The 15,683-nt window shown below is 38.2% G+C and overlaps 1 protein-coding gene across 8 annotated transcripts in view; it reads right to left on the reverse strand.

The window, feature by feature from the left end:
• Positions 1-13,560: 13,560 nt before the first annotated feature.
• LRP1B (LDL receptor related protein 1B) overlaps positions 13,561-15,683 on the reverse strand; it is a 681,046-nt gene continuing 678,923 nt past the window's right edge. For 6 of the 8 annotated variants that reach the window (XM_048062804.2, XM_048062799.2, XM_048062803.2 and 3 more), the window contains one exon: positions 13,561-15,510. In XM_048062804.2, the coding sequence (XP_047918761.2) occupies positions 15,370-15,510 (141 nt within the window). In that variant the 3' untranslated portion in view covers positions 13,561-15,369. The remainder of the gene's footprint in view (positions 15,511-15,683) is intronic. The other 2 variants (XM_048062806.2, XM_048062801.2) reach the window with 1 other exon arrangement.

Raw genomic sequence — 15,683 nt, forward strand, 5'->3', positions numbered from 1 at the left:
ACCTTCAGCAGTAAACTTGGTTCAGAAAAACAAAACAAAACAAAAAAAAAACCTCACGTGCCCTGACTGCACAGTGAACAACAACAACAAAAAAGAAAAATAATAATAACATAAAAATCTATCATTAAAAAGTGGGTTTGCTACACAGAATTCTGAGCAGTCTTTAATTTCCACTGTACATTTTCACCCCCACTGAATGGTGAACTCCGGAGCTCACACACAAACATCCAATGACAGGATTTTAAATCCTGGAGCATAAAAAAACTGATTTAATCAACCCAAAGCATGTTGATAAAATAGTTAAGTAGATTAGATTAAAATTCCATACTTGCAATGTTTTATGAACAAAGCTGTTTAGTCCTGTGGGTAACATTTTTCTTTGCCATAGTCTAAGAAAAATGCCACAAACAGCTGTGTTATGTACACTGAATACATGTTACTTATATCATAATAACTGCTCAGTTCTTGGCAAACTCAGAATTCAGAGTACTCATAAAGAGCAAGTTATGTGCATATCCATTTCCTATTAGAAATTTAATTACGTGGAACCAGGCTATGAAAACTAGAAATTTTGTTTCCTGCCCACGTGCCTGGACTTTGAAGTCATCCCTGTGTTTATGTGGTACTTTAGCCCCAAATATTGCTAAATTGAGTGCCACCAGATCTCACACTGACAGAAAATACTCACAGAAGTGCATTTTCATACTCAAATATGAAGCTAAGCAGTACCATGAGCAGTATCAAGTAAAGCAGGTACATCTCAGTGGTGATCGCTGCCGAGTTCCCCCCAGCTTAGCATGAAGAATGATTGGGGAGAATGCTTAAAACCATTCAAAATTGAAATTACAGAAGAAAAGGTAGGATAATGGAGCACTTTGCTTTGCAAGGCTGCTGTAGGTTAGGTCAGGCAACATTTCAGTGGAAACATACTATTTCTATGAATTCATAGCAATGAAAACTAAAATGCGAGATGCCTTTATTATCATAAGCTTCAGTTTCTCTACGTATGCTTTTCATGAATTCCTGTACTTTACGAGGTTCTTATGATCCCCAATTTCTTCGAAGCAAATACACATCTCTGCACAAATGCAGCCTTGCGAAGAAAGTGAGCCAGACAAGGCAGCTGTCCTTTGTAGCTCACGTGTCTGATCCCAAGAGGAGGTCAGCACAAAGTGGCAGCAAGAGCGAATGCAAGAGCCATCAGGCAGGAGAAATGGCAGAATTTCAACTCCTTGGGGCCAGGAAACAGCGAGAGTGCTGGCGAGGGTGAAGAGAGGAGGGGACTGGAGAGCAAGTGAAGTACCCCTGAAACTGGCTGGAGAGAAAAAGGGTGCAATCATTGCAATTGTACATAACAGACCTAGTGCATTGTACAACTGTAGCATTTGCACAGAAGGATTTTCTTGATGGAAATATGTGAACAGGGCCTTCCTGGGAGAGCTCTGCATACCCACATTCACTTCATAGAATCACAGAATGGTTTGGGTTGAAAGGGACCTTACAGCCCATGCAGCTCCAACCCCCTGCCATGGGCAGGGACACCTCCCACCAGCCCAGGCTGCCCAAAGCCCCATCCAGCCTGGCCTTGGGCACTGCCAGGGATGGGGCATCCACAGCTTCTCTGGGCAGCCTGTGCCAGGGCCTCACCACCCTCACAGCGATTTCTTCCTGATATCTAATCTAAATCTCCCCTTTTTTAGTTTAAAACCATTAACCCTGTCTTATCACTACACACCCTGACAAAGAGGCCCTCCTCAGCTTTCCTGTAGGCCCTCTTTAGGCCTAGGAAGGCTGCCGTAAGGTCTCCCTGAAGCCTTCTTTTCTCCAAGCCAAACAACCCCAGCTCCCTCAGCCCGTCTCCATAGGAGAGGTGCTCCAGCCCTCTGATCTTCCTTGTGGCTTCCTCTGGACTCTTTCTAATACCTCCATGTCCTTCTTGTGCTGGGGGCCCCAGAGCTGATTGCAGGGCTCCAGGTGTGGTCTCACAAGAGCAGACCAGAGTGGGTGAATCGCCTTCCACAAACTGCTGGTTACACTTCTTTTGATACAGACGCTTCCCTTGCCTTCTTTCCTGCTCTTTAAAATCTATATTTTAGCAGGGAAAAATCTATATTTTGGCTGAGGAAAACAAGCAAACAAAAAAACATAAAACCCCTAAACGATCAAAAACAAACAATATCAAACAAACAAACACAAATCACAAAAATTCTTTCTTAGAAGGCCTGAGACTATGACAATATGTCAGCTATTCGAACCATCCCAAAGAAGGCCTCTGCCTGTTAAAAAACATGTCTTTCTTTCAGCTGCCTTATGGCCTAAGTCCCTCAACCCAAACGAAAATTCAGTCATTATCAGTTCTATAGGAAGAATAGAATCATAGAATCATAAGGATAACACAAATGCTATTTTTTTTTCCTGAAGATTAACAGTATTCAGTCAGTTCTGAAATATCTCCCTCACGCACACACACAAATACACCCTGCTCAATGATGCAGCAGGCTCTTGGGGTATTTATTGATTTTCTACCCTGGTGCAATCATGAAATACGATGGATTGCTCTTCCTGCGTATCTATACCAATGTACATCTACGTCTGTCCTTTAACTATTCTATCCCTTTCTTTCATCTTTTGTCTTAATTGTAGCACTGGTACCTGGTGCTGCCTGGTGGTACCTGAAGGTGAAAACTGTGGATTTTCAGCCAAAGTGCAAGTAGTAGGAGCAAGGTAGTCTCAGGTACCTGCCTCCTTTAGTGGCTGTCCAAATGTTTTTTTTATTTTGCATTCAGTGCAGTTTTACACCTTGTAGTCAGTCATTAGTGCTAAACTGTTAATGGACTCACTCATCTCGGAAACTACAAATGCAGCACATCATTGCCTTCTTGCTGATGCTGTGAGTATCATCAGACAACTTAATCACACACGTACCTGTGGCTCTGCATTTAAAATACACTTGAATATTGTTGTGCCCATTAAGTGTAGACTGCTAAATGTGTAAAATATGTGACTTGTGGCTTGCCACCATAGTTTTTATCGTAGACATTGAAATAGTACCGTTTTGAAATAAAACACACAAATTAGCACTGGTTGGAGGGTGGGTTTTGTGGTGAATGTTGTACCTCTCAGGAAGTTTTCAATGACTTAGAAATTGCTTTTGTAGTAAACCCACAGAATCATAGTCCCTTTGGCCCGAAAATTGTGAACTTCTAGACTGATCCCCTGTGTAATGTAAGAACTACTTGAATTAAGTCTTTGCTGAATTAAAGCATTATCTGTTTAGAAAGACATTAAGTTTTGATTTAAAGATTGCCAGTGATAGAGACTGTAACAATTACCCTTGGTAATTTGACTGAGCAGGAAATATCCTCACTGATTGAAAACAAAACCTCAAAACTAAACACAAAATACTTCTATCTGAAACATTATCAAATTTCACTCATCTGATTCTGTATTAATCCCATGGATTCAACACTCATTTATACTCCCCTGTCCTGTCTCATGGAGGGATCTCTGATCTTAAGCTGTACTTTGTAGTAAGAATTTTGCAAAGCCATAGGTATTTTGTTTAGTTAATGACCCATTCCAGTTTCACAGTTTAGCTATGCACTTCCTTCAGCAGCAAGTTCAAGATACCATTAAATTTCAGAGTAAGAATTTCATTTTTTTTTACACTCAGGAGTTTTGTTGTGGTATTGGAGTTACTGATTCATTATCTGCATTACTGACTTGATGCTTCAATAGATTCAGCCTGCTGCTGTGAAATAAGGCAGGGCAGGGAGTCAGCAGAGACCTTCCTTCAAGCTAACGAAGCTCAAAGGTCTCTGAGGCCGAAATGATTAGGAATGCTTTGTAGGACTATGCCTTGTTTTTGTTGGTATATCTATAATGGAATTAGATATATTGGTATAGGACTGTCTACGTGATTCTCTGATGCTCAGAGGTTTGCAGAGAAATTACCTCTTGCCTTTTTTGATATAGATATAGCTTTGATTTTTTTTCTTTCTTCTTTTCCTTTTTTTTTCTCTTTTTTTCTTTTTCTTTTTCTTTTTCTTTTTCTTTTTCTTTTTCTTTTTCTTTTTCTTTTTCTTTTTCTTTTTCTTTTTCTTTTTCTTTTTCTTTTTCTTTTTCTTTTTCTTTTTCTTTTTCCTTTTCCTTTTTCTTTTTCTTGGTCTGCTGAAACACAAAGATATTAGTTTAGAGTTCCAGTTTGGTTTGAGGGACAGTTTCTTACAGCTTATACCTAGCATCAGCAAGGAATCAATGACTGTCTTAATTTACAGAGTAAGATTTATAAGCAAAGAAGTGACAATTTTGAATTCTGTGGTCATTTGAACTGAAGTGAGAAGGAGGTGGCAAGGAGAGCAGCCCCATGTCACCCACCAGCATCATCAGATACCGAGGATGGTCCAGAGCTTTAGTGAAAGAGGACAATACAACACCTTTGGTCTTCATACTGTCACCCACAGCCTGGCTGAAGACATTATTTCAACAGGCTCCTCTGTGCTCATGAGTGGTGGTGCAGGACTGAGATGTGTACGCCACAATGGGGTCATTTTCTCAGCTTCATTTTAGCTCCTCACTTTCTTAAAGGCTGTAGAAAGAAGTATGGTTTCTCCAGGATGGATAGGACAAGCACCTTTAAATGTCAGTAGTAGAAATTGATACATACTCATAACAAAGAAAGGACAACAAGTGCTGGAATTGGTTGTGTAAGGACACTGTTGGTACTTCTCTAAAGTGTGAAAGAAATGCCAACAGAGGCTGGCTTAGCTACAGCTGATTCTGTTTTGGAGACACAGAGAGGGCAGATGCCCCCCCTGAGGTCCTGTCAAGCCCTGTGATTCTGTATTTGTTATCCTTAATTACATAGTTCCCTTCCTTCAGTGCTGTCTACAGTTTTCTGTCATCTGTAATGAGGATGACTCTGCTTTTCTGTCATTCAGATCTTGCAGAAACATCACAAGTTTTTAAATTTTAATTCGAACTCTACAAATATAGTTAGTACAAATAAAGAGAACAGTTCAGTACAAAGAACTCTATTTCATATTATCTGTATCCATGGAAATCCAGTTAATTTCCCTGATTTTTTTTCAACCTGCCAGTGAACTGCTTCACAGAGAATAGGAGGTAAAAAAAAACCTATGAAAACATTAAAGAAATAGAAATGCACTTGGGCACTTGGGAATATGAATAAGGAAGGCTTGAAAAGAATTTAGAAAATAAGATGCTGCTGGTTGCTGAGTCCTACAGACTTTGGATAAACGTACATACTCTCTAAAACAGCTGAAAACAAGAAAGAAAAGAATCCCATCTAATTCTTCTATTATATATAACACACGATGTGATTTACTGGCTAGACTCTTTTTCTTGTTCTAATATTCCAAGCAACTTGAAACAGCACAAACCCAAACCTGACGAATATAGAGGCAAGCACTGGGGTAAAACTCTGTTTCCATGTGCTGCACTGGGATGCTGGTAGTGTTTTTTATTTGCAAGCAGCAGAATTTGGGACACCTAATTGAGGACCCCATTGTGTAGCATGCCACATTTAATCCTTGCACTGAGAGTGACACACCAAAAAATCTCTGTAATGAGCCCCTGGATATCTTTAGGGTTCAAATGTGCCCCTCAATGCTTTTCAGCCAGCTGGAGGAGAGGAGACCTCTCCTGGTGTGTGCTTTCAGTCTCTTCACAGGGCTCATGTGTCATCAGTGGAGGCTTATTCGGGTGCTCTGTGGAGCCTCTCAAGGATACACTGGGAAGCCAAGGCAACCTGCAAGGGGTATTACTCATTTGATTTACAGTTTTGCAGTACCTTCCTGTGCAGAGTGCCTGATTGTTATCTTGTACCTTGATGTCCATCAAAGTTCCTGCCAGTTAAGGGAAAATTAGACAGAAGTATTTTTGCAATATCAGCATTCAGAAAAGACCACGTAGTTGCAAGTGAACAAAGCCCCATATTTCAGTCCTATTCTTTTTTCCTTTCTTGTTGTATTTAGCTAGTTTGCACGTTGCCTATCACACACCTTGTGGAATCCCTATGCTCCTGCTCACCTTTGAAGCTGCATCCTTGGAGACAATCCTGTCTTGGTGGGCAACGCTTGCCCAGGTAGCCAAGCATCCTTTGCCGGATTTAATCTTGCTCCCTGAAACTTGCTGTTATAAGATTGTGTAGGTGTTCTTAATTAAGAGGCACATTGTTTCACTTCCTCTGGGACACAACTATTGCTTTATTAGAGACATCTTCTTTCCTTATGGACTTAATTAACTGCTCTTGTCCCAGTGAAGGGTAACGCTTCCTACACCCTCCCCTTTGGAGAGTCACCAAGCAGATCTCGGTGTGAAGTGTCCTCTTCAGTGAACTTTCATATTTTATATCATGCTGTACAAATAAACATACTTGATGCAGCAACTAAATGGAGTTTGGATGTTTGCAGGTTATTGCTTGCTCCTGGCTGATGAGATAGCAATTAACCACGCTGGAGTGACAACAAGTGTGGGGTGACTGACCTCAATATATTCAACTTTGGTAGACAGTAACAATTGTTCTGATAATAATGATGCCAACAAAAATTGGATGTGATACGGAAGTATGTGACAAGATTCAGGTTGTCATTCTGTATTTATTGGATATGGCTATTTAAACAGACAATATAATCACTGTTTTTTAATTACATTGTCATTATAGTCAATGTTTTGCTACTTCATTTAGTGTTAATGTGCTTGTTAACCTAAATTATCTTATTCCTTTATTAAAACATTTATATTTCAAATAATTTTTTTTTTTTTTAAAAAGGTCAGATTTATAGCATATGAGAAGAAAAATGTTTAATAATGTTTTAAATTTACCAATTTGGAACCATTCTATTTACAAAAGTTGAAATATATTATTAATATTTTAAGATACTTTTAGCAGTAGATGTAAATGTTAATGGATAGTAGGAACTTCATATTAGGACAGCAAAAGAAAAAAAAAATTTGCTCTCCTGATCATAGCCCCTTAAAATAACGTAGTATTTTGTTGCAATTTTGATATTCCTTAGGTAAAGGCACTGTTGTTTAGTCAGATTGATTAATTCAGTGACAGGAGATGTTCTTCAATCCTTTAACACTTATTAAATTTATATTAAGACTGATCAATGCATGATGAGAGCGGGCATATAGTTTGACAGATAGTCTTAAAACTGGGTAGACAAGATATTGATTAGCCATACGCACAGCTTTTAACTCTCTGGTGTGCTTCAGTCCTGGAAATCCCAAGTAAAGCACTTTGCTTGTGCAAAGAAGTGGGGCCAAAACCACTGGTGGTGGTGTCCCATCAGTCCTTCTCGCTGCACTGTGGGACATGACAGTCTGTAACCCGCAGTTCCTGCACAGTCCTTCAGTGCATGCCATTACTTTTTACTGTCGCCACAGTACTAGGGGATTACTTTCAGCTCTTCGGCTTGCTGTGTCCCAGTGACCTTGCATATTTAATCATAATTGGAAGTCAAGTGACTTTTACAAGACATGAATGTTAATTAGCTTTCAAATTGCTAGAGAGGGTACTTTGTCTGGAGATCCTCTGATTGCAATAATTAATTAGTTGTGCGAGGTCAGCCTCCTGTCTTGCACAGTTCATTGAACGGCATCTTTTCAAATATTTATAAAGATGTTTTAGTACCTATCACTGAAAGCTACATTAATGCTTTAATTTTAAGCAGGAAAAAGGACAACCTAATATTGTCAGACATGACTTAGACAGTATATATAATGGCTATCTCAAATTAGCCATTTTATTATGTTCTTTTTTTTTTTTTTTCTTCTTTCTCATGTCAATTAATAGCGGGGGGAAAAGACACTTGATTCTGCAGTATAGGAAACAAACCAAAAAAATGAATTAAAGCTGTGATTGTAGCCTAATTAACATTAAAATATTGTTCAGGGCAATGAAGTATTAGGACTTTAGGAATTTCAAGATAATTAGAATAGCTAAAAGTATACGGAAATTCATCACACGTCTATAACAAAGGCTTCACATCTTCTGAGAAGTGTCAGATAGGACACACCAGGGCAGTACAATGTAGGAACCCAATCACGCTCCTCACAGACAAAAACGGAAGAAGGTCACAGTCTTTTTATGACAGACCTATTTTCAGACTGCCTATTGAACTACAAAGTCCCATGAGGTGGATGTGTTTTCTTGAAGCGCAGTAGCGCACCAATGCCAATTGAAAGGCCACCGAAAGAGCCTGGGCATGGGATCCAGGCTGGGGAAGCACAGGCTGCACACCAGCCTCGGGGCTCGCACGCAGCATGGCTCTTGCTGCAGGGCAACTCCAGGCTGCACAAAGCGTCCCTGTTATAGCCTTGCTACTAAAATGAAGTCCAATGACTAGCAGAGATCTGTAATTTGAAAGTGTGACCTCTGCAGCGAGGACAGCAGTGCAGCATGGCATACTTTCATGCTTTATGCCATTTAAACAAAGAGGCTCTGCCCAGTATGTGCTGGGCAACTTAAAATTAATTGCAGCTACATTCCTCCTCCTAGCAAAACCAGCAACTACCATCAGGTTTTTAAAGTAGAGTGTCTAGGAGCTTGCATCCTTAGGGCAGGATATGCAGACATTGCTTTTTTGGGTGGGGTGGAAGGAGAGGAGAGATGTTAGGATTCACAGACATGCCTGGAAAAGGGCAACTATAATCAAATGTACACAAGAGTCTTCCCACCTCACCTCACCTCGCCTCGCCTTGCCTCACCTCGCCTCGCCTCACCTCACACCTCACCTCACCTCACGTCACCTCACCTCACATCTCACCTCACCTCGCCTGCCTGTTCTTCCTTAAGGACACCTCTTCTGAGACTGTTATAAAAGGTGGCAGACCCCCTTCTACCATGTGGGAACATTAACGTTATTTTCATTGCTTTCTTTTCCTTATGAAAATTGGTTGTGGATCAATTTAAAAAGGTGTAGAGCTGCTATACTTACACTTCTGTAACTTCGAAGCTCCAGACTTACAAAATACTCATTTTCATATCATATTTCACCAAACATGAAGAATTTCTGTTGGGCAATGCCCATTTTCATATTGAGCACCCCTCTCCAGCCTTTCTAAAGGCTTCCAGAATATTTAGCAAATTCCCACAGGCTATGTGAGCTTGCACCCGCAAGAGATGAGGTTTTGCTAACTGTCCTGCAGGTACATTGTGGACAAGGACATTAGCTATGCAACTAACACCAAACCTTTTAATAGCTTGGACTCAGAATCAATAAAACTAAGATAAAAATCTTAAGTTTCTTGCTATGTTAAGCTCACAGTGGCAGTATTAATTCCACAACAATACAGGTCTATTTGCTCCAGTTCATGCTTGCCAACACGAGGAACTACTGTTTGAAATTCAGGACTCATGAGAGCCACCAGGAAGCAGGTATCCCAGGCTCACAGGCTAAAAAGGGCCACCTATGTAATGCCATTTGCCAAACTTCGATGATACCTTAACTGAGCTATCAGCATGCTGTCAGACACCTTTCAACACTGATCACTGTGGTATCTCAGGGAAAATCATCGTTGCCAGTTTATCAAGAAGTCCTCAGAGACACAGGCAGCGAACCATTGCAGAGACTTGCTCCAGCAAAACAAAGGGAGGGGACACACTGCAATTGAACAACAGCTTAATTCCTCTCTGGAAAGAAAGGTCACTTACCTGGGACTGCACTTCTTTAAGGTGCTTTGTCTATATGTACACTCACACAGCAAGCATGTCTATACACAAATACTGCAGACAGAGTAGCCATAAGGACACATCTAAGCTTTGCTGCTTTCATAGTATTTTTTTTTTAATTATTATTATTTTTTTCCCACAACATTCACAGCTCCATGTAAACATCTCAGGAGAAACATTTTGCTCGAGTCTGACACACAAGCCAGATACAGCCACTTATCCAAGCAAACGGTGTCTGAGCTGACAGAGCACCCCTTAACCTCCCCTTCAGAGGTATGCATATGTGTTTATTCTCTGAACACCATGAAAGAAAGGCTGTGCATGATGTCCACCAGTGGAGCGTGAGGTCTGGGACAGAAGACAGAAAGCTGCATGTGACATACTCTCTGCTATACCTTTCCTATCACTGGCACCCAGCAACACTGTGCTCTTCACCCATGCCTTCCCAAGGAACCAGAACTTCACCATCCCTAGCTTGAGGTACTGTATTAGCTATGTGAGCTATGCCCAAATCTTCTAGTTGTCAAGTAAGTTAAAACTTTGAATCTTAACATTGTCTCTTGCTATTTGGATGGAGCAAGACCTGATGTAGGTGCTGGGCTAGGGCAAAGCTCAGCTTCTGGCACCAGGTTGCTCACCAGCACAGCTGGGCCTGTCGACACAGGCAGAAACCCATTCCTGAGGCCCTTCCCAACTTGAGTTATTCCAGTGGCTGAACAATGATCTGTTGAGCAGATTGTCTCTTTGGCTAGTACTGCCTTAAATCTAACGTGTATATTATTATCTTACACTAATCCCCAAACACCTACTTACGTGAGACGAGATTGCTGCTTGTGCCTCACCAACACGAAACAAGTGAGAAACCATTCCACTGCACAGCTCTTTTCTAAAAGCTTCCGAGTTGAAAACTTGTGTTATGTTCAGATTTGTTTATTTAAGATTCAGAAACATTCAGTGACCAGATTGTATTTTTTTTCCCTCCAGACTGAACATTCACTTGACATGTAGTAACATAAAGAGCTTAACAGTAACCCTAAATTAATATATCCCATGAGTTCCTGTGGCAGTTACAAACTTTCCTTTCAACTTACCTGTTAAAATGAGTTTACTCTGATTAAATACACATCAGTTCAGATACTATACATATTGTGTTTGTTTAAATATCTTGAAATATCTTGATAAAAAAAAAAAAGTCTAATATTGGTTTAGTAGATATAGTTGTATCTTTTTTTTTTTTTTTTTTTTTCCCCCAGGTAAAACTTGTTCAGCATCCTCCAGAGACCAAGAGACCAGCAGTTTCCTCTATTCATGTATTACTTTGAAGGCCGCTGTCAGAGGTCATGGGAGTCACAACATGTACTAAGTGATGTGCAGCTGGCATAAGGAACCAAAAGATGCTTTATGCTTCTTTTCTCCTTTTTGTCATTTTACAATATGGGCACTAAACTAGAAACCCTTATTTTCATCAGATCTGTATTTCACACATGTGGAGATGGTAGGCGTGATAAATTAGAGAACCAAGATGATAAATTATCATCCCCTCTGTCAGCCATACCTCTGCTCACCAATCCATCTCTCTAAGACTTGAAAAATTCTAAGTGCCTCAATTTCTTTGTAGTGATGCCCAGGGCTAGACAGACAAGTTTCACTGTTGGTTTGCTTGTTCCACATGAAAAATGTCTTAGTTTTTAAAGCTGATTACCCAGACAACCTTTTATTATCAATGTCATTTCCTTCTTTTATCACCTTCTCATCCTCCAAAAAGGAGAAGGAGAAGGAACTCTTTTATGTGAAACAGATTTTTGGAAATGTATTGAAATAAAATTTTATTACATATGTGACTACACTAGTTATAGTCACTACCAGCTTGATAAGAATAAATTAATTATTGTTATATCAGGACCTTCTCTGTGATCTTGCTGATAGCTGATCAACTTGGGAAGAAATTTTAAAGGCCTTCCACTACAGAGCTTTTCTTTCTTTCTGTAAATAACAGACCCATGATTAGCGAATGAAAAACATTCAAAAATGACAATCAAAATAAATATTCTCAAATGCATTCCTAGTCCCCAAACTGTTTTCATGTTATCTTAATTGTGCAGAATGACTAATCAAAGTAGCACCAGCAGCATCAATCCCGATGTGTAGCTTTGAACTTGTCTTGTCGTACTTCAATGTTTACACAAACTCTTGCATAGAAGAATGACAGCCTCTATCACAAGGCAGAGACTCCATGACACTGTTATTGTGTGTGAACATACAGAATGTCTTTAAATAATAATAAGAAGAAATCATTAGAGAATTCCATAAAGTTTGGCACAAATGCTTTTTTTTCATGTGTTCTGTTTAAAGCTTCTCCATTCAGCAAAGCAGTTTGCAATATAGCTTGTATTGAAGCACATCACGTCACCCTTCAAGCTTATGTGTATTTTTTTCTGTTGAAGGAAAATGTGTGCAGTGAACATAAAAAGTGACAGAGCTGTATCATGGTCACCCAGGAACTTGAAACCATGCCTTAGACATAGCCTAAACCTAAGAGGTAATTGAACAGTGTATTTCAGGGTTAGATTTATCAGAAGTTCCATTTCCCTGAATAATTTTAATAGCTGATATTCATGGAACCCACAAACTGCTTCACACTGCTAACAAAAATTATTAGTATTGTGGAAAAATAATTTTACCCTGATGAATTCAATGAAATAGTTATAGTACTAGCATTTCACATGAAATGTCATTAGTACTTTCAGGAAAGCAACCACAAACAGCCTTGCAACTATACCCTGAAGAGACGGATGTTTTAATCAGTGATACAAGCACATTTATCCAATTTTTGTTTTCTTCTAAGTTTATGTCAACTTAAAACACATAAGAATCTATGGCATTAAGAACAGCAAGAAGTTTGCGGAAATGTAGGAAGTTCATAATTTTGTTGTTCCTTGCAACTATTTATATAATTTCCTGCGCAAAAATATTTTACTGAATTTATGAGGATGCATATACAGGATACTAATCAGGTTCTCAATCTTCCACCCTTCAGCTCCTTGCATCCTGTCTGCAGATACAGAACTGGGGACTGAGGCCCCAGAACTGGTCTCTCAAAGGATTGTGAGAAACAGCTCCTATGGAGAACCTTGGCAAAGTTAAAAACAAATCAAAAAAATCCAATACAAGAATTATTACGAGGTTTAATTTAAAGATCTTTAAGGCATGGCAGTGGTAGAGCAAAAGAACTCCATCAAAATTCTGCCTAAAAGCTAAAGATCAGATTCTGATCTAATATCCAACATCTAATAACTCCACTGACATCAACTGTGTATTTCTATGAAAATAAATAAATTTAATTTTTAATAGTAATTTACACGTAAGCTAGTGTAAAGTAAATGAAAATGTCTCACTGAAAGGAAACATGACACATCACAATAAAAAAATTTCATCTGGTCTGTATAAGAATTTATGATTTCAAACTCATGTTACCTGCATATCCACTAGTTAAAATCAGTTCTGCCAGAGAATTGAAGATATGAGGATTTCTCCACCAGAAAACAGACATTTCTGAGAAGAGCACATGCTCAGACCTCATAAAAACTATAGTTTTATAAAAATTGAAGGGCCAAATCCATATCTGATGATTTCAACAGAATAAAGGCAGAACCTGCGGAATCATAGCTGTGTGGTATGAAACTATTTAATTTGGGATTTTTGTTCTAAAATTCTATTGACATAATATACAGCTATACACTTAATTTATCCAAACGTGCAGAGCTGCAAAGAACATCCAAATAGAAGTTGTATAAAAAGCAAAAATTGTCATTAAAAAAGGAATTTAGCCATTCGTACAAAGTAATGTTCTTTCCCTTCAATTTGCTTTTCTTTAGTTTTCATTTTAATCTTAAATTTAAAAATTAGTCAACACACTGAATCAAGTATGTAGATTTTCATTTAAATAAGTCAGTCAACAATTTTTTTTGTATAAAGTATTTAACACTTCATTGTAGAAACATAGGCAAAATGACTATTATAACCAAAATGAAAAATACTGTTCAATCTAAAAAAATGTACTTAAACAAGAACCTGAAAAAGTTTATGATATGCATAACATCGTTCAAGCAAAATTGCACTAGTATTACATAAATCAGGAGTTTTATAAAGGCCCCAATATGGCAAAGTTTAGAAATAGGTAGTATGCATGCACAATAGTACAACAAAAATCTCTTATAAAACAGCAGTTATTTTTGTAATGCTTGTACAAAGGGAGTAAAGAGCAACCACAAACATATTTAATCTGTTAGGTTAATATATTATGATAGCTAAAAGTCAGTCATGTCTAGCAGAGGAAGGAAGAGTCCTCCACAGTATATATGTGTGAATCAGTCTTTTGTGCCTTTAAAGTTATGTATAAAATACTTTGATTCAGTTCAAACCTGAAAGACATTGTATCCTTTATTTCCATCAAAATTAAAAAAGTTGAGTCAGATTTTCCTTCTTAGCAACAACAGAAAACAAACCAGGTCAGAGCAAGTGCTGGAAACTGATACTGAGGCTTTTCACTTCTGATAACTAGATTTTGGTATTTTACCCAGACTACTGAAACTCGGGCTTAGGTGAGGTTTAACTAATATGCAATTTGGTTATGTTTTATCTCATCAATATCCCAATTTATTTTTATTTAAAGCATCTGCTGTGTTTTGGATTCCTTAATATCTCTAAACAAGTATGATTTTTTTTTGTGATTGCCAAAACTGAATGCTGTGATTGTGTGAGTGTGCTTAAGGTGTTTTGTGTGTATGCGTTTCCCTACTGCTTGGTACATGTTGAGGAATTATTAATCCATAAGTAATTCATATGATTAAGTGAATAAACATATAATGCATGTGTAGGCAATGCCCTCTTGTGCTCTAGGGTGGCTACTGTCCTAAAGGACTCTTGGAGTTCATATGCTTTGTCCCACAGCAAGTAAGGTTTCAGCTTCCAAGATATATTGTTACTATGTTCTATAAGGTTTTAATAAATACAAAGCTTGTTTACATGGTATATATGTTTAGTATAGCATGTACAGTCACTGAATTTCTGAAACATAATCATTGTGTTCATGCAGATCATTAGATGTTTCATTTCTATAATCTTGTTTACTTCTTGGCAACCTAAAGCTAATTTAAAAGCAAGTTATGTTTGTTTGTGAAAAGTTATCTAGCTTTATCAGGATCTGAAGAGAAATTCTAATGGGCACAAAGAAGAGAGTAGACCATTCAATCATTCTTTCACCATTTAAAATAAACAAAATTACACACTGTACTACAGCTTCCAGACTACATAATGAAAAAGTGCAGATACCATCTTCATTGATTAAGTAGAACCAAAAAAGTTCATAGAAAATAGATTGCTCATTTTCACGCTACAAACGATAATGTTGTTTGCCATTTTAACAAATTTAAAGGTGTGTTATTTCAGCAGCATTGTTATAAGTTGTACCGTAGTGCAGTTTCTTTTTCATAAAAATACCTTACAAATGGTCAGTCAAAAGTCATCAGCAAAAGAAAAACCCAGAAAACATCAACAAAACAAAAAACAGAGGTAATGCTGATGCCAAAACAATTATAATACTGTTGGTACATAGAAAAGTAATCCTTATATTTTATACATTTATACAGAGTATAAAAGGTAACAGCAGATTATGCCACAGTCTCCCTTATCCCAATATCTATTTTCTTTGGAAGGAGTTCTCTTCTTTCATCAACGCTTGCTAAGGAGTTTCGACAATTTTGTCCATCCATGTATAACTTTGCATATACTGGATTGGAGTAATTTGTTGGCTGCAGAGAAATTAAGCATACCTTAGATCAGTCAGATTAAACCAAAATAAACATTTATGGATATGGAAATGGGGTTGTTAAAGCTAGAACAAGTACACATAAAATATAATTGGACATATTTAATAGATACCTGGACTTCTGCAAACCTGATAATGGGTTAATTATTTAGTTCA

This window comes from Anser cygnoides, chromosome 6 (genome assembly GCF_040182565.1).
Source record: "Anser cygnoides isolate HZ-2024a breed goose chromosome 6, Taihu_goose_T2T_genome, whole genome shotgun sequence".
In the NCBI taxonomy this organism is placed as follows: Eukaryota; Metazoa; Chordata; class Aves; order Anseriformes; family Anatidae; genus Anser; species Anser cygnoides.